This window comes from Bubalus kerabau, chromosome 5 (genome assembly GCF_029407905.1).
Source record: "Bubalus kerabau isolate K-KA32 ecotype Philippines breed swamp buffalo chromosome 5, PCC_UOA_SB_1v2, whole genome shotgun sequence".
NCBI classification, from domain to species: domain Eukaryota; kingdom Metazoa; phylum Chordata; class Mammalia; order Artiodactyla; family Bovidae; genus Bubalus; species Bubalus kerabau.
In genome coordinates this window covers 82,178,184-82,205,844 of record NC_073628.1, presented here as the reverse complement: position 1 = coordinate 82,205,844, position 27,661 = coordinate 82,178,184, and the positions used below count along the sequence as shown (strand labels likewise).

At 36.2% G+C, this 27,661-nt stretch overlaps 1 protein-coding gene across 1 annotated transcript in view; it reads right to left on the bottom strand.

Moving 5' to 3' along the window:
* The window catches only part of DNAH14 (dynein axonemal heavy chain 14), a 440,851-nt gene that overhangs the window by 235,336 nt on the left and 177,854 nt on the right, over nucleotides 1–27,661 (bottom strand). Inside the window, exons 19-27 of the mRNA XM_055583763.1 lie at nucleotides 26,175–26,516; nucleotides 21,326–21,695; nucleotides 19,374–19,564; nucleotides 16,831–17,076; nucleotides 9,066–9,187; nucleotides 3,351–3,522; nucleotides 1,965–2,069; nucleotides 1,754–1,872; nucleotides 897–971 (exon numbers count right to left, since the gene is read on the bottom strand). Of these exons, the coding sequence (XP_055439738.1) occupies nucleotides 897–971; nucleotides 1,754–1,872; nucleotides 1,965–2,069; nucleotides 3,351–3,522; nucleotides 9,066–9,187; nucleotides 16,831–17,076; nucleotides 19,374–19,564; nucleotides 21,326–21,695; nucleotides 26,175–26,516 (1,742 nt within the window). The remainder of the gene's footprint in view (nucleotides 1–896; nucleotides 972–1,753; nucleotides 1,873–1,964; nucleotides 2,070–3,350; nucleotides 3,523–9,065; nucleotides 9,188–16,830; nucleotides 17,077–19,373; nucleotides 19,565–21,325; nucleotides 21,696–26,174; nucleotides 26,517–27,661) is intronic.

Genomic DNA, 27,661 nt, shown 5'->3' with positions numbered 1-27,661 from the left:
TAGCCTCTCAACGGAGGCACCCTTTTGCTCACCAGCTTGTAAGCCTCACAAGCAACCTATTCTAGTAAGTCACTTCTTATCTATCACTTTGTTATTGTGGTTTAGTTGTTTAGTGTCTGACTCTTTTGCGACTCCATGGCCTTTAGCCCACCAGGCTCCCGATTTTCCAGGCAAGGATACTGGGTTGTGTTGCTATTTTCTTCTCCAGGGGATCTTCCTGACTCAGGGATCAAACTGTCTCCAGCACTGCAGGCTTCCTGGGAAGCCCCATCTATCACTTTGCCTCTCACCAAATTCTTTCTGCACTGAGACATAAAGAACTGGAGCTCCTCAGAGCTCCCCCCTCAGATGCATTTTAACAGTTTTAGGAGTAAATAATTGGAAATGTAAAAGACTGATCTAGTCAAATTAGTTTTAAAAATTCATACCCTGAGGCTCTTTCTTTAAAACAGAATGCAATGATAGAAATATAAAGAAGATAGCATTAAAAAAACTAAAGCAAATAATCAATCTTAGGAAGCAAAAGTGGGACAGAAGTGCAGAGTACTGAAGTGGGCTGCAACCAGAGGCCTCCTGGGCACTAGGTTTTTTGAAAGCAGGCAGAGGTAAATGTCAGTTCTAGTCCTGGCCAGTCTTCAGAAACTTATGAATTTCAAGGTACACAAGACTGTCCAGATGTTGTTCATGAGTACACACTAAAACTGACATTTACACTGCAAAAATGAGTGTTTTCCTTTTAGTCATGTGCCATTGTGTTCTATCAAAACCCACTTCATAAAAGACTATACTCCATATATTTCTCTGGGTACTTCCCACTTATATTAGTAGATAATTAAACAAGCTTAAAAATATGTATGCATATACATAAAATCTTAGGATTTAAAAATTGTACTTACTTTTTTACCAGATCAAACATGGTTTTCTCTACATTTACCAGCCATTGTTCTATACCACTTCTTATACGGATTTTCCTATAATTTTTTCAAAAATAATTATTATGAAAAATTCTATTTATTATTTTTATTCATGTTTCATTCCTTTGGTCAGTCTGTAAAACTGTCTTAAAACTACACCTATAATATTCATGGGCCAAAGGACTATAATTCTATACTGTCTTTGGTATTTCTAGATCTTAAATTAGAAAATAGATCACCTAGTTTTAGGAAATTTTGACATCAAAACAATAAATCTGAAAAATTAAAAGGAGCCAGTAAAATATGAATTTGCAAAATAGATAAATATTACAAAACATTTTTGGCTTCCTTAATGAATCTTCCAAATAGCAAGCCAAGGTCAGGGCCGGGTTAGAGGATTTGTGAATGGGAAGGTTTGGGCATAGTAATTTTTAATCAACTCACTTTAAGAACCTCATGCCAAAGGCTAGGGAGCTCTTACAAGGGGTGGCAAATTGCACTAGTGTAATGGAAGAACTTCATTTACTATAATTGCCAGGAAACCATTCATGACAAAACCAGAAGTCAGAGGAAACAGCAGTGGGAGTAGCATCAGCAACCCTAAGCAAATAGCAAATTTCCTTCCTACCTATATTCATATAATGAAACTTTGTGTTGGCTTATAGGATATATTAATATATATAGATATGGAAAGGTAAAACTCTACATAAGTAAATTATCTTTGAAGAAATAGTTTGATTAGCAAATGTCTATGAAATGTCAGAAACTTCCAAGCAAAGGTTTTAAATAATGAAGATTTACAGAGTCTAAATGCTTAGTTTATGACATAGATATCATACTTTGGCAGCACAAGAGTTTCTCCTTCAGCAGATATGAACATTATCACAGCAGGAGGGCCAATTTCTTGTTTCCATATCATTAAGTGTCTTATATTTTCAAAACATTTCACAAGATGAGGCTGTGGGCCAGAAACAAATGTCAATAACATTATAAAATTCTGACTTGGTTGGATAATAACATTGCTGAACAGAGAATAATGAATGATATTACCTGTACACACTCAGGATTTCTGCTATCAGATAGAATATCAAGAAGTTCAGCATTGCTAAGAAAGTAAAATCTTGGGAATATCATTCTTTTAGTTTCAAGATAGTCCTGTGCAGATTCAAAAGAAATACAGAGTATATGATTAATCATATTATTAATTACATTATCATTTGTGCCTACATTTACATACAAAAGGCATATTATTAAAGTTTCAGTATACATAGTAGTATCAGTCAAAATAACATACTGTGCTCAACAAAAGTTATACTTAAATTACTAACCAAAAAAAAAAAAAAAAAGAACCATAACTAAAGCAATTTAAAACAAAAATAAAAAATCCAAGTCTTACACACATGTACACACACGTATTATTGATCATTAATAAAGCACTGTATTTTAGTATTATCATCATTGCTTTCCAGTGTTCCCAACTTTCTGCTCTTAATTCCCTATCCTTCTGGAGAATAAATTATCATTTCAGCAGGCCACTTCACATTCTACTATACAGAGAATTCCTGTATTTCCACCCCTACCCACAATTTATCTGGGTTCACACCAATCTTAAACTCTTCTTTTCAGAGGAAGAGATACTACTCACTTATGTGGGTGAATTATCCTTGTTTTATTTACTACTCTCCTATATCTTCAATTTCTTGGTTGCAACAGACTTCTTAAATTTTCTCATTAAGTATATACATTATATACATACACACACGCATGGGCAGAGAGCTTTCTGTAGGTTGTAACTACCATATGTGGGTATTCTGGAGGGGTAATCATAACCACTAAGACTTATGTTCAACAAGCAAAAGGGATGAATGCCTGGAAAAAAAATCTTGGTTTATGAAGTAAAGTGAGTATGTCCACCACAAATCTCAAATATTAAAACCAGTTTTTAAAGATATGCATGGCTAGCTGACATTTTAATGTACTGGAAATATAAAAATATATGAAATATACAAATATATTAATTTATACAATCATCAAAATATTCAATTTCAACTTCTACTGATTTTATCAACTTAACAATAGTTGTGGTGCTAATATAGATAACATTAATTATTAACTACTGTCTTTCTGCCAGCTCTTGTGTTTTAAATTCATTATCTCATTTAACACAAAACTCCTCAAGGTAAGAGTTATTCCCAGTTTAAAGTTAAGAAAAACTAAGCTCTCAAAAATTTGATACTTTGCCTAATGTCATCTAGATCGATTCTACCATTTTTTTGTTGTTTTTAATAGCATTTTCATAAACTTATACTTGGTGAGAGTTTGAAATATTGTTGGCTGCTAGAGTAAAGAAGAAAATCTACATTGGAATTAGTTTCTGTAGTACATTACATTTTGCAGATTAAATGATTCTCCATTTTAGAATTGCTATAGTTTTACCTCAAGATTTTTCTTTATATATTCAAGATGTATATTGCAATTTTGCAGAATTTCAAGGACTCCTGCAGAGGTAGCTATTTGCAAAGCATCCAGTTTGTTGTGTATTTTTGACATTATTTCTTTCCACATGGAAATGACTTGAGAGAAGAGTTTTGCTTCTGCCGGGAGCTGCCTTTAGAGAGAAAATTTGAGATAATTTTGTTTTTGAAGGGGCTATAATTAAAATCCATAACCTAGATGCATTTGCCATTGAATATTGTTCAATTTAGGGCTTTCCTGGTGGCTCCGATGGTAAAGAATCCATCTGTGGAAGACCTGGGTTCGATCCCTGGGTTGGGAAGATTCCCTGGAGGAGGGTGTGGCAACCCACTTCAGTATTCTTACCTGGAGAATCCCCATGGACAGTGGAGCCTGTCGGGCTACAGTCCATGGGGTCACAAAGACTTGGACATGACTGAGCGACTAAACACAGCACAGCACAGCATTGTTCAATTTATAAAATGTACTGAGATTATATTTTTGCTGACCAATCACTAACTAAAGATTTTTTTGAATGTCTATTATGTACAAGTGATGTACTTGGTAGGGAATACTAGGATAAATTAGACATACATTCATCATTTAATAAGATAATATTAACACTGAGTCAGAGAGATAAGATAGATATATAGCAGGTTCTATATAAAATAAGTTGAAGCAATCTGTGTCATACAAAATGTAATAAAACAAAGGGCTACTGAAATCCTAGAAAGGAAATGCAATTTGGGGAGAGGTTTTGGGGAAGAAGCTATTTGATCCGAGTGTTAAAGGAGAAGAGAACTGCAGAGAGGGCACTAGACTTAGGAGCAAGAATATAAAGGCACATATAAGAAAATCTGAATTCTATTAATAATTATTTAATCTTAGAAGATTAGGAAATGTAAAGCAGGTTCAACATAAGTATAGAAATTTTCCTTTACAGATTATCAGTATTTTCTCTCCTTGGAAAAAGGAAGCAAACGCCACACATGGCATGATAATCTAGTGATATATTGAGTTTTGTTGCTATTGCTGTTGGAGTTTAATGAGGGAAGTGTTTTCAGAAGTTGTGTGATCTAGTTCTTTCACTTTTTCTGCTTACGCAATTTCCCTCTCCCATCCTACCCTAGCTCCAACCTGAATGGCTTGGAGGTTGAGGTGGAGAAGAAATTGAAGGGAAAGCCTTAAAATTTTTTTTTAATTGGAAAATAGTTGATTTACAATGTTGTGTTAGTTTCAAGTATACACCAAAGTGATTCACCTATACATATACATATATCCATTCTTTTTTAGATTCTTATCCCATAGAAGTTATTACCAAATATTGAGTTATCTGTGCTACACAGTAGATCCTGAAAGTTATGTATTTTATATATAGAGTAGTGTGTCAATTTAATCCCAGCCTCCTAATTTATCCTTCCCCTGCTTTTTTGCTTGTGGTAACCATGTTTGTTTTCTTCATTTGTGACTCAATTTTTGTTTTGTAAATAACTTCATTTCAGCCATTATTTTAGATTCTACACATTAAGGGATATCATATGATACTTGTCTTTCTCCATCTGATTTACTTCACTTACTATGATAATCTCCAGGTCCATCCATGTTGCTGCAAATGGCTTATTTTGTTCTTTTTATGGCTGAGTAATACTCCATTGTATATACGTACCACACCTTATCCATTCATCTGTTGATGGACATTTAGGTTGTTACCATGCTACTGTAAATAGCTCAGCAATTAAAACTTGGGTGCATGTACCTTTTCAAATTATGGTTTAATGGGATTGATGGATCCCACTGGTAGTTCTATTTTTAGTTTTTTAAGTACCCTCTATACTTTTCTCCATGGTGGTTATACCAATTACATTCCCACCAACAGTGTAGGAAGGTTTCCTTTTCTCCACACCCTCTCCAGCATTTATTGTTTGTAGATTTTTCATGATGACCATTCTGACTGATGTGAAGTGATACCTCATTGTGGTTTTGATTTGCATTTCTCTAATAATTAGGAATGGGCTTCCCTCATGGCTCAGTGGTAAAGAATCTGCCTGGTAATGCAGGATCAGATCAGATCAGTCGCTCAGTCGTGTCCGACTCTTTGCGACCCCATGAATCGCAGCACGCCAGGCCTCCCCGTCCATCACCAACTCCCGGAGTTCACTCAGACTCATGGCCATCTAGTCAGTGATGCCATCCAGCCATCTCATCCTCTGTCGTCCCCTTCTCCTCCTGCCCCCAATCCCTCCCAGCATCAGAGTCTTTTCCAATGAGTCAACTCTTCGCATGAGGTGGCCAAAGGACTGAGAGTTTCAGCTTTAGCATCATTCCTTCCAAAGAAATCCCAGGGCTGATCTCCTTCAGAATGGACTGGTTGGATCTCCTTGCAGTCCAAGGGACTCTCAAGAGTCTTCTCCAACACCACAGTTCAAAAGCATCAATTCTTCGGTGCTCAGCCTTCTTCACAGTCCAACTCTCACATCCATACATGACCACAGGAAAAACCATAGCCTTGACTAGACGAACCTTCGTTGGCAAAGTAATGTCTCTGCTTTTGAATATGCTATCTAGGTTGGTCATAACTTTCCTTCCAAGGAGTAAGCGTCTTTTAATTTCATGGCTGCAGTCACCATCTGCAGTGATTTTGGAGCCCAGAAAAATAAAGTCTGACACTGTTTCCACTGTTTCCCCATCTATTTCCCATGAAGTGGTGGGACTGGATGCCATGATCTTCGTTTTCTGAATGTTGAGCTTTAAGCCAACTTTTTCACTCTCCTCTTTCACTTTCATCAAGAGGCTTTTTAGTTCCTCTTCACTTTCTGCCATCAGGGTGGTGTCATCTGCATATCTGAGGTTATTGATATTTCTCCCGGCAATCTTGATTCCAGCTTGTGTTTCTTCCAGTCCAGCGTTTCTCATGATGTACTCTGCATATAAGTTAAATAAACGGGGTGACAATATACAGCCTTGACGAACTCCTTTTCCTATTTGGAACCAGTCTGTTGTTCCATGTCCAGTTCTAACTGTTGCTTCCTGACCTGCATACAGATTTCTCAAGAGGCAGATCAGGTGGTCTGGTATTCCCATCTCTTTCAGAATTTTCCACAGTTTACTGTGATCCACACAGTCAAAGGCTTTGGCATAGTCAATAAAGCAGAAATAGATGTTTTTCTGGAACTCTCTTGCTTTTTCCATGATCCAGCGGATGTTGCCAATTTGATCTCTGGTTCCTCTGCCTTTTCTAAAACCAGCTTGAACATCAGGAAGTTCACGGTTCACATATTGCTGAAGCCTGGCTTGGAGAATTTTGAGCATTACTTTACTAGCGTATGAGATGAGTGCAATTGTGCAGTAGTTTGAGCATTCTTTGGCATTGCCTTTCTTTGGGATTGGAATGAAAACTGACCTTTTCCAGGGATTGAACCTGCAGGAGACACAGGTTCAATCCCTGGTTTGGGATGATCCCCTGGAGAAGGATAGGGCAACCCACACCAAAAGAGTCAGGCACGACTTAGTCACTATATAAAAACAAAAATTTCTACAGCTCAGCAAAAATCTTAGCAGGGAGAGACTTCAATCTCACCTACAGTTTAGCATCTTCCCAGTGTCTCTGGGAGGTTCTAGTACAACTCACATTTAGTTGGGAGTGAGGGTAAATGGCACTACATACTATACTCTCAAAAATTCCCCTTAAAGAATTCTTTTCTCTAATGAACCAATCTTCTCTTTCCTCTCTTCACATCTTCCACCAAGTATCAGGGCCATCATCATTTTTCCATTAGTCAAAGACAGGTCCATCATAGGTTTATTTTTTCTTTTCTTTACAATGATTGTATAGAAGGCTTCAGCATCCCTTAATTAAAAGCCCTGTTTCTAACCTCACAGCAAATCCTGAAAAGAAAAACTTGGTGATAATGTAAATTCCTTAACCTGGAGTTGTATCTCACCATCATTTAAGAAATCTTTAGTAGAAAGTAGAATTAAAGTTTGAATTTATGACATTAAGTGTAGTCATAAAGAACATATCCCTAAAGGTATGTGGTTTCACCTTTGAGAACTATCAGAATACCCATAGATTAATGAAAGACTAAAACATTCAAATGACAAGAAACATACATGTATAACAAAAATGTGTATTGTTCCCTACAAAGCAATACTTACATCTAGACCGTTCTCTTTTGTAAAACTCTAATAGCTCTCCTTTGCCAGTAAAGTTCAAAATAGTTAACCTGATATTCAAGGTATTCTTGTAATCTGTTCTAATATGCCTTACAAATACCTTCCCCAGGTCTTCCTACTTTATTTCAGAGCGGCTTCTAGACTATCTTGTGTAATTTACTGCCAGTAGTTTCAATTCTGTCTACAGAGTACATGTCTCAAGTACTCTTGAGAGCTATCACTTAAAGACAAATTAATTCAAATGTTACAAATAAAAGAAATGGTAGAATTTCAGACAATTGTTCAGTTCAGTTCAGTCGCTCAGTCGTGTCTGACTCTTTGCGACCCCATGAATTGCAGCACGCCAGGCCTCCCTGTCCATCACCAACTCCCGGAGTTCACTCAGACTCACGTCCATCGAGTCAGTGATGCCATCCAGCCATCTCATCCTCTGTCATCCCCTTCTCCTCCTGCCCCCAATCCCTCCCAGCATCCGAGTCTTTTCCAATGAATCAACTCTTCTCATGAGGTGGCCAAAGTACTGGAGTTTCAGCTTTAGCATCATTCCTTCCAAAGAAATCCCAGGGCTAATCTCCTTTAGAATGGACTGGTTGGATCTCCTTGCAGTCCAAGGACATTGTTAGGACCTCTATTATTTCACATGGTTCAAAGCAAGTGACTATTATTAATGTGTGAATACTATTAAAAACATATTTATTGTTCACGTGAAAACCATACTAATACTGCAGAACTAAATAGACATCTAGCATTGTGGCTTAAGGATTATGACATTTGTCGCTTATTTCCCAGTACTTAATAGCTTTATATCAATAATTGAGAAATAAGGATTTCTTTTATAAAGATGATGCTTTAAATCTTTTAAAAAAGGAAGATGGTTACATAATAATGATTTGGCAGATTATATTTCTATACCTATAGGTAGAATAGTTTTAGAGTGTTCACTGAGGAAATTATTTCTCTTTTTTTTTTTAACTTTACAATATTGTATTGGTTTTGCCATACATCAACATGAATCCGCCACAGGTGTACACGTGTTCCCCATCCTGAACCCTCCTCCCACCTCCTTCCCCATACCATCCCTCTGGGTCATCCCAGTGCACCAGCCCCAAGCATCCTGTATCCTGCATCAAACCTGGACTGGTGAATCGTTTCATATATGATATTATACATGTTTCAATGCCATCCTCCCAAATTATCCCACCCTCTCCCTCTCCCACAGAGTCCAAAAGACTGTTCTATACATCTGTGTCTCTTTTGCTGTCTCGCATACAGGGTTATCATTATCAACTTTCTAAATTCCATGTATATGTGTTAGTATATTGTATTGGTGTTTTTCTTTCTGGCTTACTTCACTCTGTATAATAGGCTCCAGTTTCATCCACCTCATTAGAACTGATTCAAATGTATTCTCTTTAATGGCTGAGTAATACTCGATTGTGAGGAAATTATTTCTCAAAAATTACAGGAAATAAATTACTACTATACATTTTTTTACCTGTACATGACATAGTTTAAGTTTTTTACCTTTGTATTTCTGTAGAATGAAAGATTGGTTCAAGATAAAGCCAATTTCTTTGGCAATTCATCCATTCCTCAAGAGTGTATGAGAAGAGAGCCAAGTTTTGATCCCATTCATCTACAAGATCCTACAATAATAAAAATGCACATACATACAAATCTAAATACATAAAATTACTTATGAGTAATGTGATAGAAACAAACCAAAGGTGACTATAAGTCACTGACATAAAAAAAGTAATTATAATAGAGGGTCACATTCAGTTCAGTTTAGTTCAGTCACTCAGTCATGTCTGACTCTTTTCAACCCCATGGACTGCAGCACGCCAGGCCTCCCTGTCTATCACCAACTCCTAGACTTTACTCAAACTCATGTCCATTGAGTCAGTGATGCCATCCAACCATCTTATCCTCTGTTATTCCCTTCTCTTCCCACCTTCAATCTTTCCCAGCATCAGGGTCTTTTCAAATGAGTCAGTTCTTCACATCAGGTGGCTAGAGGGTCACATAAATTAATGTAAATTGAATTATATTTAGTTTGGGGAGAGGTTAAAATGTCTTATTCATCCAATTGTCTTATTGTACAATATTCAGATATTTTTGGTAGGCATAGTCTTTCATTTCTTTCTTTAAACATTTTTGTACAAATGTGTATGTACATATAATATCTCTAACAGTTTATATAAATGTAACCATATTATGCACACTGTTTTGTAAATTGCTTTATGTTTTAACCTAATAATGTCTTTTAGAGAGGTTTTATGCCAATACTTTTAAGTTTTCTTCATTATTTTAACTTCAGGAAATTCTATTGTGTGAATAAGACATCTTTTTCCAGCTAGTATAGTATTAAATAATAGAAAAATGGTTGAAAATCAATTAATAACACAATGTTGAAAAATCAGTAGACTGGTCTATCCCCTAACTGTGGCTTCTCAGAAGGAACCGCTTGTAACTCATTTATTTTTCTGAGATTAACTTCTATATTTCTTTCTTTTAAAACAAATCTATATTTCAACAGCTTTATTAAGGTATAATGGAATACAATAAACCACACATATTTAAAGTGTACAACTTGATGTTCTCAGATATGCTTATACCTGTGAAACAATCACCAAAATCAAGATAATAAACATATTGATTACCTTGAAAGGGTTTCTTAAACCCTGTTGTAATACCTTCCTCCCAACTGACTTAATCCTATTCCTGTGGAAACCAGTGATTCCCTATGGAAACCAGTTTCTGAAACTATAGACTAGCTGGAATTTTCTAGAATATTATATAAATGGAATCATACAGTATCTATTGTTTTTTGTCTGACTTCTTTCACTCAGCATAATTATTTTAGGATTCATTCATGTTGTTGTTTATTTTTATTGTGGAGTAGTAATTCCACTTCATAGATATATTGATACTATACATTTATTATTCACCAACTGTAAATCTGGTTATTTCTAGTTTTTCACTATTACAATTAAAGCTGCCAGTCTTTGTATGGAGTAAGTTTTCCTTTCTCTTGAATAAATACCTAGGGGTGGACTGTCTGGATCATGTGGTACATATATTTTTAACTTTTGAAGAAAATTTTAAATTTATTATAATATTTTACATTACACTAGTAATGTATGAGAGTTCCAGTTCTCCCATATCCTCATCGCCACTTGGGATGATCAGTCTTTTTAATTTTAGTCATTCTACAAGGTTTATAGTGGTATTTCATTGGGATTTTAGCATTTGATGAAAAATAAAGTTAAACATCTTTTTATGTGTTCATTTTCCATCCATATATCTTTAGTGAAGTGTCCATTTAAATATTTTTCCCATTTATTGTTTTTATTTTGAAAGTCCTTTATATCTTCCGAATATAAGCTTTTTATTAAACATATGCTTTGCAGATATTATCCCAGCCTGTAGTTTATATACTTTTTTCTTTAATGGTGTCTTTTGAAGAGAACAAATTTTAAGTTTTGATGAAATTCAACTGATAGTTTTTCCTCTTACTGATCATTCTTTTAGTGTCATATTGAAGAAAACTTTCTAGCTTAAGGTCACAAAATATTTCTCTGATGTTGTGTTCTCAAAATCTCATAGTTGTAAATTCTGCCTTTAGACCTATGATCCATTTTTGAGTTAAATCTTGTATATCTTCAAGATACGGCTTAAAACATTTCTTTGTTTTGCATGTAACTGTCCAATGTGCTAGCACCATTTCTGAAAAGACTATTGTTTCTTCTCAGAACTGTCTTTACTCCCTTGTTGAAAACTCATATATATGTGAACTTATTTCTGTACTCTATTCTGTTCCATTTATCTGTCTACCCTTTAACCAAGATAAAACTCTTGATTACTATAGCATTATAATGTCTTGAAATCATGAAGTGTTACTCTTCCAACTTTGTTGGAAAAGAAGATTTTTCAAGATTGTTGAAGCTCTTCTAGTTCCTGTACATTTCCATAAGAACTTTGGAACCAGCTTGTTAATTTCTACCAGCAGTTGGATAGCATGTTGATTTTTATTGTACTATATTTAGATCTTTCAGAAATATTGATATTTGAGTCTGTATGCATGAGCATAGTATATCTTATGTTTATTCAGGTCTTTATTTTCTCTCTACTGGATTTTGTAGTTCTCATCGGATAGGTCTTACACATATATCTTCATACTTATTGCTAAGTATCTCATATTTTTAAAATTTCAAACTCCAATTGTTCCTTGCCAGTCTACAGAATGCAGTCGATTGTGTGTACTAATCATGTATTCTGAACATTTACTAAAATGAGCTTTATTTATTTTTTTAGTAATTTTATTGAATTTTTACATGGGGAATTATGTCATGTGAATATAAACAATATTTTACTTATTTTCCAATATGGTTGCCTTTTATTTCATTTCTTTTCCATGCCTTATACACTGGCTAGAACCTCCATATGATGAAGATTAGAAGTGATGAGAGACGACACCCTTCCTGATCTTAGGGGAAAAGTGTTCACTCTGTCATCAATAAGTATGTTGCTAGACATAGTAAAGGACATCTATGTCCTTTATTTATTTATTTTAATTAATTTAATTGGAGGCTAATTACTTTATAATATTGTAGTGGTTTTTGCCATACAATGACATGAATCAGCCATGGGTGTACAGGTGTTCCTCATTCTGAACCCCCTTTCCACCTCCCTCCGCATCCCATCCCTCAGGGTCATCCCAGTACACCATCCCTGAGCACCCTGCATCATGCATCGAACCTGGACTGGTGATTCGTTTCACATATGATAATATATATGTTTCAATGCCATTCTCCCAAACCATCCCACCCTCGCCCTCTCCCACAGAGTCCAAAAGACTGTTCTATACATCTGTGTCTCTTTTGCTGTCTCGCATACAGGGTTATCGTTACCATCTTTCTAAATTCCATATATATGCGTTAGTATACTGTATTGGTGTTTTTCTTTCTGGCTTACTTCACTCTGTATAACAGGCTCCAGTTTCATCCACCTCATTAGAACTGATTCAAATGTATTCTTTTTAATGGCTGAGTGTATATGTACATGTATGTGTATATGTACCACAGCTTTCTTATCCATTCATCTGCTGATGGACATCTAGGTTGCTTCCATTCCTGGCTATTATAAACAGTGATGCGATGAACATTGAGGTACACGTATCTCTTTCAATTCTGGTTTCCTCGGTGTGTATGCCTAGCAGTGGGATTGCTGGGTCATAAGGCAGTTCTATTTCCAGTTTTTTAAGGAATCTCCACACTGTTCTCCATAGTGGCTGTACTAGTTTGCATTCCCACCAACAGTGTAAGAGGGTTCCTTTTTCTCCACACCCTCTCCAGCATTTATTGCTTGTAGACTTTTGGATCGCAGCCATTCTGACTGGCGTTAAATGGTACCTCATTGTGGTTTTGATTTGCATTTCTCTGATAAGGAGTGATGTTGAGCATCTTTTCATGTGTTTGTTAGTCATCTGTATGTCTTCTTTGGAGAAATGTCTGTTTGGTTCTTTGGCACATTTTTTGATTGGGTAGTTTATTTTTCTGGAATTGAGCTGCAGGAGTTGCTTGTATATTTTTTAGATTAATTCTTTGTCAGTTGCTTCATTTGCTATTATTTTCTCTCATTCTGAAGGCTGTCTTTTCACCTTGCTTATAGTTTACTTTGTTGTGCAAAAGCTTTTAATTTTAATTAGGTCCCATTTGTTTATTTTTGCTTTTATTTCCAATATTCTGGGAGGTGTATTACCCCTTTCAATATTAGTAATTCATGATGTTTCTTGATGTTGAAGTGGAATGACTTTTTGGATCTATGATTTTATTGTTTTAAATACATTTAGAACAATTCTTTCCATTAATTCTTCATTTTTTTTTTCTGCTTTCTTCTCTCACTTTTCTTGGAGGACTCCAATTACATGTCTATTATTTTATTTTCTCAGAGGCCCCTGATGCTCTTTTTCTTTTTTTTTTTAATTTTATTTTTAAACTTTACATAATTGTATTAGTTTTGCCAAATATCAAAATGAATCCACCACAGGTATACATGTGTTCCCCACCCTGAACGCTCCTCCCTCCTCCCTCCCCATGCCATCCTGCTGGGTTGTCCCAGTGCACTAGCCCCAAGCATCCAGTATCCTGCATCAAACCTGGACTGGCAACTCGTTTCATACATGATATTTTACATGTTTCAATGCCATTCTCCCAAATCTTCCCACCCTCTCCCTCTCCCACAGAGTCCATAAGACTGTTTTATACATCAGTGTCTCTTTTGCTGTCTCGTACACAGGGTTATTGTTACCATCTTTCTAAATTCCATATATATGCGTTAGTATACTGTATTGGTGTTTTTCTTTCTGGCTTACTTCACTCTGTATAATAGGCTGCTCTTTTTATTTTTAAAAATTCTCTTCTCTTTTTTCACTTTGTATAGTTTGTCATATTTTAAAATTCACTAAACTTTTCTCCTCCTATGTCTAATCTGCTGTTGATCTTCAGTTCAGTTCAGTTGCTCAGTCGTGTCTGACTCTTTGTGACCCCATGGACTGCAGTACGCCAGGCCTCCCTGTCTATCACCAACTCCCAGAGTTTACTCAAACTCATGTCCATTGAGTCGGTGATGCCATCCAAGCATCTCATCCTCTGTTCTCTCCTTCTCTTCCTTCTGCTAATCTTATCCAGTGTCTATTTCACTTTGGATATTACATATTTTATCTCTAGAAATTTGATTTTGGTATTTTAAAAATATCATCCATTATTCCCTTAACTTTTTAATATGTGGAATATAGTTATAATTCTTTCAATGTCTTTGTCTCTAATTCTAATTAATAACTATGTCAGTTCTGGATCAGTTTCCACTGGTTGATTTTCCTTTTCATTATGATTCCTCCTTTCTTGTTTCTTTAAATGTCTGATAGTCTTTGATTGGATTCCAGACATTATGAATTTTACTATATTGAGTACTAGATATTTTTGTGTTCCTATTTTTGAGCTTTATTCTGGATGGAATTAAGCTGCTGAGTTGCTTCAGTCGTGTCCGACTCTGTGACCCCAGAGACGGCAGCCCACCAGGCTCCCCAGTCCCTGGGATTCTCCAGGCAAGAACACTGGAGTGGGTTGCTATTTGCTTCTCCAACACATGAAAGTGAAAAGTGAAAGTGAAGTCGCTCAGTTGTGTCCGACTCTTAGTGACCCCATGGACTGTAGCCTACCAGGCTCCTCCATCCATGGGATTTTCCAGGCAAGAGTACTGGAGTGGGTTGCCACTGCCTTCTACTTAGAAGCAATTTTATCACTTGTAGTGTTGTTTTTAGATTTGTTAAGGAGGACAAGAACTGCATTTGATCTAGGACTAATTATTGCACATTATTGTGGCATTTTCCTTTTAACCCCTCTAATGCTTGTGCGTTATAAAGGTTTTTTGTTGTTGTCATTGTAGCTGGTGGATATGGGTATTGTTCCCAGCTCGGTGTGAAAGGTTCCTTCTAGTTCACTCAAGACCATTGTCCTGGTCTCCACTAGTTTCTTTACATTCATATGATTAGGTATGCTGCAAACCTGACTAGGGATCTTCCACAGATCTCTGAAGTTCTTTCAGTGCAGCTCTGTCCTCCCTGATACTTTATTCTGCAAACTCTATCTTCCTTTTGCTTCTTAATCTTTCAACAGCATCTCCTAATACCAGGGAGTCTACCATCCTCTGGACGGATTCCTCCCCTCTCTCTCAATCCAGGTGTGGAAACTAATGACAGAATGATGGGGCAATAATAGGGCTCAACTTGCTTGTTTGCCAACTCTCAGGGATCCTTGTCCTTCAGTGTTTGATGTCCATCTTCCTAAAACCAGGATGTTTGATGTATTTTTTCTGTTATGATTTGAGTATTTCAGGCAAAATGGTATATCTGGTCCCCATACTCCTTGCTTGGAAGTGGAAGTGGTGTGTGTGGATGTGTGTGTCTGTTCTTTTCAACTTCTTGACTATGCCTAATTTATCATTTATTAAATTCATTTTTACTGAACTCTAGCCAATTGTGACGAGGTTTGACTTGTAATTCTCTTCTTTTTGCTTATTTATAATTTTAAAAATTTGATTAACATTTCCTGTACATTCTCATAGCTGCTTTTTAATTTCCTTTTTTTTTTTTTCCTGGGTGATTTTGTTGTTGCTGGTTTTGGTCTATTTTTTGCTACTTTTTCTGTTCATTTTTAAATTTTACTGAATGTGGTTAGAGAACAGTCTATTTGGATTATCTCTTTTTTGTAATTTACTGAGTTTTTCTTCTCTAAGTTCCAAATAAGTGACACTTTCCCTAACTGTCTGTGTGTTTGTAAATAATGTGAAGTCCATTTGTTGAGTACCTATTTCTCTCTTGTTTTTTTATCCATCTATAATCAATCATGTTAATTTCACTCTTAGATATCTCTATATTATTATACTTTATTGTGATTCCTAAAGTTTTAAAATGACTCTAGGCTATGTTATGGGATGTGGGGCTGCTCAGAGAGAGACTATAAGGGAACATGGAATACAAGCTGACCTTGTAGTTCAATTTCTAATTATACTAGAATAGATACAGAAGCTGTTAAAATGATGGAGCTTCCCAGGTGGTGCAAGAGGTAACCCACCTGCCAATACAGGAGACATAAGAGATGCTGGCTCAATCCCTTGTCAGGAAGATCCCCTGGAGAAGGGAATGGTACCCCCCTCCAGTATGCTTGCCTGGAGAATCCCCATACGGTTGCAAACACAACTGAAGTGACTTAGCACACACACTATGAGGGAACACTGAATACAAGCTGACTCTATAGTTCAATTTCTAATTATACTAGAATAGATATATAAGCTGTTAAAATAATGGCAAGGATACACAAATATAGAGGTGGGATTAACCTTTAAGACAAATAGCACAGGGAATGAAAATGAAACATATCACTTCAGCAAAAAGAATCTCAAGGCAACAGTTTGGCATGAGGACCATCAGAACTGTGGATGTATCTAGCAGCAGTGCTGCTGCTGGCAAAAACCATGGTTTAAATGGTCATATTTTTAATTTGATGTCAATTTACCTTGTCTGCCCAAATTAAAGTTTCTGATATTTCCTGATGAATCATTAGTGCTGCCATAAAAAGTTATATTTAATATTTAAAATACTAAATATTCAATCTCTCTTCTATACAAGTACATGAATGATTTATACATTCAAAAGCTTACACGATGCAAAAATTAAAGTGATAAAACTACAGACAGTTAAGACATTTCCCTCTGCCGTAATATTTACCTTAATGGGCCCGAGATAGGAAGATCCTTTAACTGTGGCAAGTATGATTTGAGACTCTTCCAGCTGAACTAATATATCATCTATAGATGAAATTATTAGGATAGAGTAAGCCTCGGTGTGATGAAGAACTAAATGTAAAGGAGTAGTGTTCCAAAGATCAATAACCTTATACAGCATTTTTTCAAGAGCGGCTTCACTAGTTGCTGAGGTTGATATCTCATTTATTTCATTTTCATACTGAAACATCTAAAACAAAAAAAATTTAATATCCAATGGAGCAAATAATTCCTGATACATTTAAAATGGAAGATTTAAATGAATGTGTTGAAAATTTGATTCCAATTAGGTTTATATCCTAACCAGAGACTTCATGGTCTAACTTTCATGAAGCAGCCCTTTTCAGTTTTTAATCATTCTATTTCACATTCTTCTTGCTCAGTGAAAATTTCTGACTCATTATTTCTTCTGATTCTAGTCAGTGTAAAAAATAGTTAACAGCACCTTCTACAGATCTGCAGATAGCATTATTTCTTTCAGCTTTCTTTTCTCTGCACTAATGCCAATTGCTTAATTATTTTGTGACAAGTTTTTACTTTCTATGATAATTCTTGGGATATAACAGTCTGAGAGAACATAATTCTAATGGGCACAGCTTTCCATGGCCTCACTTTGACACAGCTCCATGAGGATAAATGCCTCTCAAAATACTTTAATGGAGTATTTACAGACCTTTCCATGTGCACTGACTGCCAATTTCCATTGGACAAAATCTTGATATATTATCTCCAGATTCAATCACCAGAACAGAGATACTTGGAGACCTGCTCTTCTCTGCATCTTGGAATTAACTATCTGCCCTTGTTGTTTTTATCACTGAAAGAAGATTCTACTGCTGTTCCCCTATGTCATCCTATTTAATATCTCCATTTATTTCCAGCAGTCATGTATGGATGTGAGAGTTGGACTGTGAAGAAAGCTGAGCACCAAAGAATTGATGCTTTTGAACTGTGGTGTTGGAGAAGACTCTTGAGAGTCCCTTGGACTGCAAGGAGATCCAACCAGTCCATCCTAAAGGAAATCAGTCCTTTGTGTTCATTGGAGAGACTGATGTTGAAGCTGAAACTCCAGTACTTTGGCCACCTGATGCAAAGAGCTGACTCACTGGAAAAGACCCTGATGCTGGGAGGGATTGGGGGCAGGAGGAGAAGGGGACGACGGAGGATGAGATGGCTGGATGGCATCACCGACTCGATGGACATGAGTTTGGGTGAACTCTGGGAGTTGGTGATGGACAGGGAGGCCTGGCGTGATGTGATTCATGGGGTCGCAAAGAGTCGGACATGACTGAGCGACTGAACTGACTGTTGAAATTGTGCCAGATTTTTGGAATGTTCATTGGCACTGATTAAATAGTCTGAAACTATCTAGATATTTTGATGAATTCACTCTTGGACCATAGTTCAGTTAGGATACTCTGATAATGATCCAGGGGAGGATGCAACATTTAGATGGGATGAGGAAAGAGAGCAAGAGAGGATTCAAAGATTATTTCATCATTTTTAGCTTAAGTAACTAGAAAAAAAGTGGAGGTGCCATTAACTAAGATGGGGAGGATAAAGGAAGAGTGGAACTTTGGAGATGGAGAAAGAGAAGTGCATTTTTGACATGTTAACTTTGAGATACTTTTTAGATATATAAGTGGAGGTGGATCTATGAGTTCAGGAGGGCAGCTGAATCTATGAGTTCAGGAAGGCAGCTGAATTTAGGGCTAGAGATATAAATTAATTTTTAAAATAAATTAAAGTTCACTTTTAAAATTCTTGTCTAATTAAAAAATTTTCTTCATTTTCTCATTATAGCAAATCATTTAGTAGAAAATTATAGGCATAAAATATTATTTTTGTTATATTAGACATTGTCAACTGTGGAACATGAAATATAAATGAAGCTTATTGTAAACTACACATGAAAATAGAAAAATTTTAACCTTGAAAATCATAGTAAAATTTTTATTTTTATAACAAAACCTACAGGTAAATCAAATAGCTGCTAACTGTATATTTTAAATAGAATATCAAGTTATTTGCAGGGCCACCCTAACATGCTCTTAATATATCTTCATTTTATATAAATACTGTAGTTTTGATTGTATTCCTATAAAATTTACTCTCCACAAGAAGTATCACTGTTAAATAAAAACACTAATTTAATTTCATTTGTTATGCATGAAAACCAGTATTACTGTTTTTGAATCACCTAGTAGTAATGGCACGATGAATGGCTTATGCTTATAATATATACATCATATTTTTAAACCAAAAAGCAAATTTACTATTCAATGTAATACTAGTTTTATCAGTTATTAATCTGTACTAAACTATCACCAAGGAAGCATCACCTATCTACTAATACATTACACTCCTACTTTTCCTAACATTCCATAAACGTCTTATTTTTCATTTCCTACTCCTCGTAGATTTACTTGCCTACTTAAATTTGGGCCTTCTGCTATGCCAACTTTATTTCAAACTATTTTAACTTACCTTGAGTGCTAGAAGATTCTCTACTGTACAGTTTTTATCAAGAGACACTGACTTTCCAATAATCTCCTGGAGAGCCTCCCAATGCCTTGGCTTGAGACAGGGGTTCCCTAGTGCTATGATGATTGGCAGCTCCTGTTTAAAATCTGTCACTGATTGCTTAAGATGTGTCACCATGTCGTTTTTAGGTAGACCTATAAGAAGCGATGGGTCGGCAGCTTTATCATACAGTCCACATTTTCTAAGCCAGAAAACAAATTTGCTATTTAATGTGATACTGCTTTATCAGTTATTAATCTGTACTAAAATAATGAGGCTTATTAACATCACTCTCCCATAAGAATCAAGCATGGATTAAAATAAAGGGAAATAGTTAATCAGGACTAGTGATGAAAACCCCAAACTATCAGAACAAGTTATTTTGCAAAATTTAATACTAGAGATAGCTAGTTACCACAGGGTTTCCCAGATTTTCCCTGACAAGATAGATATACAGACAGAGAGGTACACACAAATAATTCAAAAGACTATTTTGGTTTTGGGGCTTTTCAATTCTGCTCATTAAAAGAACATTAAGGGAAAAAGCCAATCACTATCATTTCATAAAGAATATATCTTTACATTGAAATGTAGAAAATGAAGGTAAAAACTTTGCCATAGACCAGAACTGATCTTTCCTCTGGCATTAACACCACACCACAATACAGATTCCTGGGTCGGGAAGATCCCCTGGAGGAGAGCATGGCAACCCACTCCAGTCTTCTTGCCTGGAGAATCCCTATGGACAGAGGAGCCTGGTGGGCTACAGTCCACAGGGTTGCAAAGAGTCGGACAGGACTGAGTGACTAAGCACAGCACACACAAAGGGTGCAGGACTCAAAACCTGTGCAGCTGAAGGTCCAACCCTGATAACCTTTTACTCAATTTATAAAAGAGGGGGGAGACAGAGAAATAGCCAAAGTAGGGCACTTGAGAGAACTGAAAACTATATGCATATTCTTGACTATCCAATTGGTACAGATGAGGCTTATTTTATAAAGCTATATTGAATAACAAAGTGTATTTCAAGACTTGATCAGATAAAAAGATGAGAATAAGTTTTTTGCAGTCTATACTGTGGTGAACAAGATTTAATCTGGGAAACTATGGATAAAAGAAAGTTTTATCTACTTGTTACTTTATATGTTGCTCTCTGAAACAGATATATGACACAATATTGAAAGAGAATGCACAAAATGAGTGTTGTGTTGCTTTAACACTCTGGGTGATTTGTCCCCAATTTTTCTCTTTTCTACAGTTTCTGTGATAGTCATATTTCTTATATAATTTAAAAACAAGCAAAATAAGGTGTTTTCCTTGAAAGGAAAAAAAAATGATAAAACTAAAAAAAACTATAGCTTAAGGTATAGCTGAGAGATCAGAGGAATTTAAAAAATAAAAGCATTATCTTGCCAAGTGGAATAAAGCTTTCTATTTGGAAAGGATTTGATTTTACAGAATTGCTTGCACAGGAACAGCATCTCTGTGTTGGCAAGATTTCAAATTTGATGATTAGCAGAAGGAAAACCTATCAAAATGACTCTGGCTGTTTCTCGCATTGCCCAAAGTATACTATCTGCATACACAGTGAGGGTTTGAAGGTGGGTCCTTAACATCAAAACATTTGTGGTTCTAAGAGCCAGAATCAGGTGGAAGCGTTTGGGGTTCTACCTAGAGAATCAATTTTTAACAGATATAAAATTGTTACTAATTAATTAAAAAAATTTTTTCCAAAGTTTTAATCTCTTTCTTGCTTCAGGAAGTGATTCCTACCTATACTCTTGTACTGTCTTTTCAGTCATTAATGGTCAGTCCTTGGAACAGGTAAAGTAACAAAGCCAAGGACAATGATCTTGCTGGCCTAGTAGCCATTTTTGTGTAATCTTAAGTAGAAAAACTTGAGAAAGACACTTTACCTTTTTCTAGTACAAAGATTATCTGCATCCATTTTGAAACATTTCTATATACTGATTCTGTATCAATACTGTCAAGAGTGCTATTCCTCCATTCCCAAAAGAGTGTTCCCCATTCCTTTTGTGCATCCCATAATATTTTCCTTAAGGTTAAGTCATAGTCAATGTCAGCAATCTCTGAAAGTACAATTTGCGCAAGCTCTTCCATATTAAGAAAATTCATATGAGACTGGGAATCATCGAAACAATCCTGATAGTTTGAATATGTTTTAGCTTTGACAGCTAAACTTGCAGCTTCCTCTGAAAGAGTCTGGATCATTTCCATTGCTGTTGACACTGGAGTACTAGCACATAACAAAACAGAATTTCTTATCTAAAAAAATAATAAAACATTTTTAGGAGGGTATAATGTTCTGAACTTAAACATGTTTATTGACAGCATTTTAATATGCCACCTAAGTGTCAACAAACTTTATTTGCAATCATTATCTGAAAAGACTGTCCTTAATTTATACTTATTTATGATTATGCTTAATTTTAATTTTTTTATTACAATAATACCTAAAATTTGTGTACCTTCTGTATGTCAGGTCCTGTGATAAGTAACATTGAGGACCTTATTTACTAAGTACATATAAGAAATTTGAGAGATAATTTATATTTTCCATGATTTTTCAAGAAGTTCAGAGGTTCCCATCATCTAATGGTAAGTGGCAGTTCCAGGGTAGGGCCCTATGATAGCCTGCACTCCAAAACTTACTTCCTTTTTCTGATGAAGCTGAACTTGGTATTATTTGAATGATGTTTATCACATGCTACCTTATATTATTAGTTTTCCCACTGCACAGAAAATTGTGGACATTTGCAACAATAACCTCCAAAGAGGGATATAAGTAAAATTTTGTTCTGATTTCTTACTACATTATAAAATTCTGAAGATTAAGGATAATTTCACTTATTTATTTTTGTATACCTCTTAGAACCTAGTACAATCATACATAAAAGCTGTTGGAAGAAGTAATGAATTTGGATCCTACCACCTTATTCTTCAAAAAAAATCAAACCTATGGAACTGCATGTACCATTGTGTTATGTGTAGTGTGGTCATCCAACAAGTACTGATAGCAATCATAACACAAAAGCTTAAGCAATTGAGAAACAGTATCTGCGATGATGGAGAGGGCTTAGAATAATCTATATCAGTGATGCTTATATAATGGATTATCATAAAATTTTCTTTAGGCTTTTCCTGCAATTTCCATTCATTAATATTTATTTATGTTTGTATATGAGCTATCTTTGGCGGGGAGGGAATACTTGGAGGGGAGGGAGGAGGGAGGAGGGTTCAGGATGGGGAACACATGTATACCTGTGGCGGATTCATTTTTATATTTGGCAAAACTAATACAATTTTGTAAAGTTTAAAAATAAAATAAAATTTAAAAAAAAAAGAAAGAATCTTAGTTGCTTAGATGGAGGTAAAGTTTTGTCAACTCTATCAGCAGTATTCTAATTGAGATCTTCACAGAATGATATGTCACTAAATATACCAATAAAATAATTTAAAAGTTTATGTAATTGCACCCATCAGAAGATGGAGTAAATATGCCCCACCCTGTCTTTCCCAGTGAAACCTGGACAGAACACACGGAGGGAGCAGTGAGGCGAGGAACCTGAAAATAAATTGTAGAAGGCAGATTGGGGAAGAAGATGGTAACTTGAAATGCTACCAAATTAGCAATGAGTTTACCATTTTCTCCCTGACCTAAGCTCAATGTATTAGAAATCTGGGAGGAATTTTCAGGAGGCAAAACCAGTGACAGCTCTAGGAGAACTTACCAGTTCTGACTTGAGGAGCAAGAAAGGTTCTGACAAAGATTCTTTGCTTGACCAAACTTTAGTCAGGCTCCCTGGTGGCTCAGATGGTAAAGCATCTGTCCACAATGCGGGAGACCTGGGTTCGATCTCTGGGTCGGGAAGATCCCCTGGAGAAGCAAATGGCAACTCCCCCCCCCCACCTCCCAGTACTATTGCCTGGAAAATCCCATGGACAGAGGGGCCTGGTAGGCTCCATGGGGTTACGAAGAGTCAGACACAACTGAGCGATTTCACTTTCTTTTCTTTCTGACTGACTACTAAGTAGGTTGTAACTTTTAGGCTCATATGTGTATTTCCTTATAAAATTAAGTTTTAGTAAGAACCTTGCTAAGTCGATTTAACCAGAATTCCCATCCTCAATGTCTGCTCATCCTAGACAACAAATCATTTCCCCTATTGCAATCATACTGAATAAAAATCTGTTTTTACCACTTTGACTACTGTTCAACTCTGGGTTTTCTTTGACAGCTCCTAATACTCAGAGTATGGAAATCCTCTCTTTCTCTTTTTCTTTTTTCTCACAACCCAGTCTTCAAACAATTTTAAGGTGGTGGCAATGGAAGCCTCAGGAGCTGAAACTCTGAGAGAAGAGAACTTTAATTTCTGTCTTGGTAATCTGTGGTTCTAAGGAGGGTCAACCCTGTTGATTTTTTTCTCTCTGTGTTCTACTACTTTGCCCCAGATGTGGGTGCAGTTATGGAAGTTGACAGAGTACAGTAACAAGTCCCAGTTTTCTAACCAGAGGACTGAGAAAAAGAGTGCAGAGAATCTGGAAAATATGAAGAAGACTGTAAACAGAAAGGACCTCTGGAAAGTAATTACGTAAAGTTGTATGAACTCCTGGGCTCAACTGAGCTGCACACATATAGATCTGATCCTATTCAGCACATCAAAGACTCTGAGATTAAACTAACATACCACTACCCAGAATAATACTGACCACTGGATGGCACACACATGGTCTGAACAGCACCTTAGAGATATTGATAATGGAAATAACAATGGAAAGAAACCCACAGCCCAAAGAAAGTGGGTTGGAACTTGGGACCTGAATCTGACTAGGTCAACAGTTTTCTAAAACAAAAATACCAACCTGGCATTTAGGTATGACACAGAACTTTAGAGCATAATATTTAATCCAATATTACTCCATATACAAAAAACCAGGAAAACCTCAACTCACATGGGAAAAAATAATCAACAGACACCAATGTCTAGATGACACAGATGTTAGAATTATCTGACAAAGAATATAAAGCAGGTTTTATAACAATGCTGCACAGAAATAATGTATATTCTTGAAGCCATTGGGAAAATAGAAAGTCTTAGCAAAGAAAAATAAAAAAAGATATAAAGAAAAATCAAATGAAAATTTTAGAACTGAGAAACACAATAAACAAAAGTAGAAGTTCATTGGATTTGATTCAATAATAGCATGCAGATGATAGAAGAAAGAATCAGTGAACCTAAAGATAGATGCTTACTCTGGCTGAGACCCTCTCCAGGGGTTGCCCTTTACCAAAAAGTCACACAAGATTACACCCCCTCTATAGCTCCATCCAAGGAGAAGGCAATGGCAACCCACTCCAGTACTCTTGCCTGGAAAATCCCATGGACAGAGGAGCCTGGTAGGCTGCAGTCCATGGGCTCGCAAAGAGTCAGACACGACTGAGCGACTTCACTTTCACTTTCACTTATAGCTCCATCATGGATGTGTAAAGAACCAGCCCTTTTGTCTTCATTCAGGATAACTCTGCAGAGTCATTCCAATTTAGAGATTCCCCTGGTTGCTCAGATGGTAAAGCATCTCCCTGCAATGAGGAAGACCTGGGTTCAATCCCAGGGCTGGGAAGATCCCCTGGAGGAGGGCATGGCAACTCACTCCAGTGTTCTTGCCTGGAGAATCCCCATGGACAGAGGAGCCTGGTGGGCTACAGTCCACAGGGTTGCAAAGAGTCAGACACAACTGAGCAACTAAGCATACAGCATAGGATTCTATGAAACCTACATGGCAATGACACTAGAGTTCAATTTTTCCTTCTGTCCAACCTTGATTACTTCAAGCCCTCACACTGTTGCCAGAAGCACTTTCCAATGAACCTACTGTAACACAGATTTTCCATCTCAGTGTCCAACCTAGTACACTTAACATATAAATAGGGTGAACCAGAAACCTTGGTACACATGTATATGAAATTTCTCATAATATTTTAAAGATTGCAATTGAATGCGTTCAAGTACTCTCGTATGCCTATTTTTGCACCTTTATTTTATTTGTGTGAAGCCAGTATAGATTCTGCATAGATGGAGAAAAATTTTAAAGTAACTAATTGTAATACATTACATTGTGCCTAATACATATTAGGTACCAAAATATACTGAATAAATATGATAATAGTAACTTGTAATGGTGGTGGGGATAGAGGGGAGTGGAAAGAAGCAAGGATTCTGGAGCCCTAGCCCTCACTGTGATCTTAAGCAAGTTAGTTAACCTCTTTAAAACTCAGGTGTTTGTTTGTTTTCATGCAGAAAAAGGATAAATCACGTAGCATGGTTACTGATGCTTAGTTAAAGCTCAATAAATGTTGGTGTTTTTTGTAGTTTGCTCCTCATAACTGAGTGAAGCTGGAATTATTATCTTTTGGCTTAGACTAAGGCCCAAAAAGTATCCAGGGTTTTTTTTTTAGCTCTGTTTATGTCATGCGCCAACTTTAGCAGTCTGTTGAAGCCTATGGAAAAAAATCACCACTTTACTGTTGCTTGTCTACATTAACTCAAAGTTGGAGAAAATGCTAAACTTCAGTTAGAGGTTAGTGAGAACAGACACATAATTTCACTTCTCATTCAAATTCACAAATCAAAATTATGTCTGTGGATTCCAGGTTAAGAATACCTGGACTAAATTATTTACTTAAGATTCCATAGAAAGGAAATACCTATATGCTAGGCTTATATAATGAGAAACAAAACTTACTTTGGCCTTTAAATTACTAACTTCAATACGTAGACCAGTGATGTATGATTCCAAATTGTCTCTGAATTTAGAAATAGCAGCATCTTTATTTGTTTCGCTTAACTTCACAGAAGTTTTTAGTTGACCAAACTTGATAAGAAGGATTTTATAAATGGCAATTTGCTCTTCTGAAATATGGATCTGGTAATACCTTACAACAGAATACAGCTGAGCAACTATTGTGTATTCTTTTTCTAACTTAGATATTTTTGAAGAAATTGCATCCAAAAAAGTAAAATATTCCAAAAATTCTTCTATTTCAGTGGGAGTATATTCCAGCTTCTGCAAGGATGAGTCTATAACCTGAAATCATTAACAAATCAATTACAATTATATAATGATTTTTCATTATTTTAGAAAAGTAGTTACTCAATATCTTTCACTAACTTACATAATTATAATTTCAAAAAAAGACATCATCTAGACACTATTCTAGGTATTGCTTAAATACCGGAGCATTAACAAGATCAAATCCTTTCTATTGTTAACAGAAGGAACTTGAATGTAACCTGCACATACAATAAATGCTGCTAAGATATAAAGACAGTTTCTCTGGTGGCTCAGATGGTAAAGAGTCTGCCGGCAATGCAGGAGACCCAGGTTTGATCCCTGGGTCTGGAAGATCCTCTGGAGAAGGGAATGGCAAACCACCCTAGTATTCTTGTGTGGTAATCTTCTGTCCAGTATTTCCATGGACAGAACAGCCTGGCAGGCTACAGCTCATGGGGTTGCAAAAATCAGACACGACTGAGCAACTAAGCATGCATGCACATGAGATATAAATAAGTACTGTTATGAGTAAATTTGTTCTAAGAAGTAAATGCAGTAGTAGTAACAAGGTTATGACTGAAACGTGAATGGTGCATAATAACTGCTCCCATTTTTTTGAGCATTTATATGTTATGTTCTTTATGTACACGATCTGATTTTGTTTTGACAGCATGTTTACTCAATCAGTTCAGTTCAATTGTTCAGTCGTGTCCAACTCTTTGCGATCCCATGGACTGCAGCACACCAGGCCTCCCTGTCCATCACCAACTCCTGGATTTTACTCAAACTCATGTCCATTGAGTCGGTGATGCCATCCAACCATCTCACCCTCTGTTGTCCCCTTCTCCTCCTGCCTTCAATCGTTCCCAGCATCAGGGTCTTTTCAAATGAGTCAGTTCTTTGCATCAGGTGGCCAAAGTATTGGACTTTCAGCTTCAACATCAATCTGTTCAATGAATATTCAGGACTGATTTCCTTTAGGATGGACTCATTGGATCTCCTTGCTGTCCAAGGGATTCTCAAGAGTTTTCTGCAACACCACAGTTCAAAAGCATCAATTCTTTGGTGCTCAGCTTTCTTTATAGTTCAATTCTCACATCCATACATGACTACTGGAAAAACCATAGCTTTGACTCTGTGGACCTTTGCTGGCAAAGTAATGTCTCTGCTTTTTAATA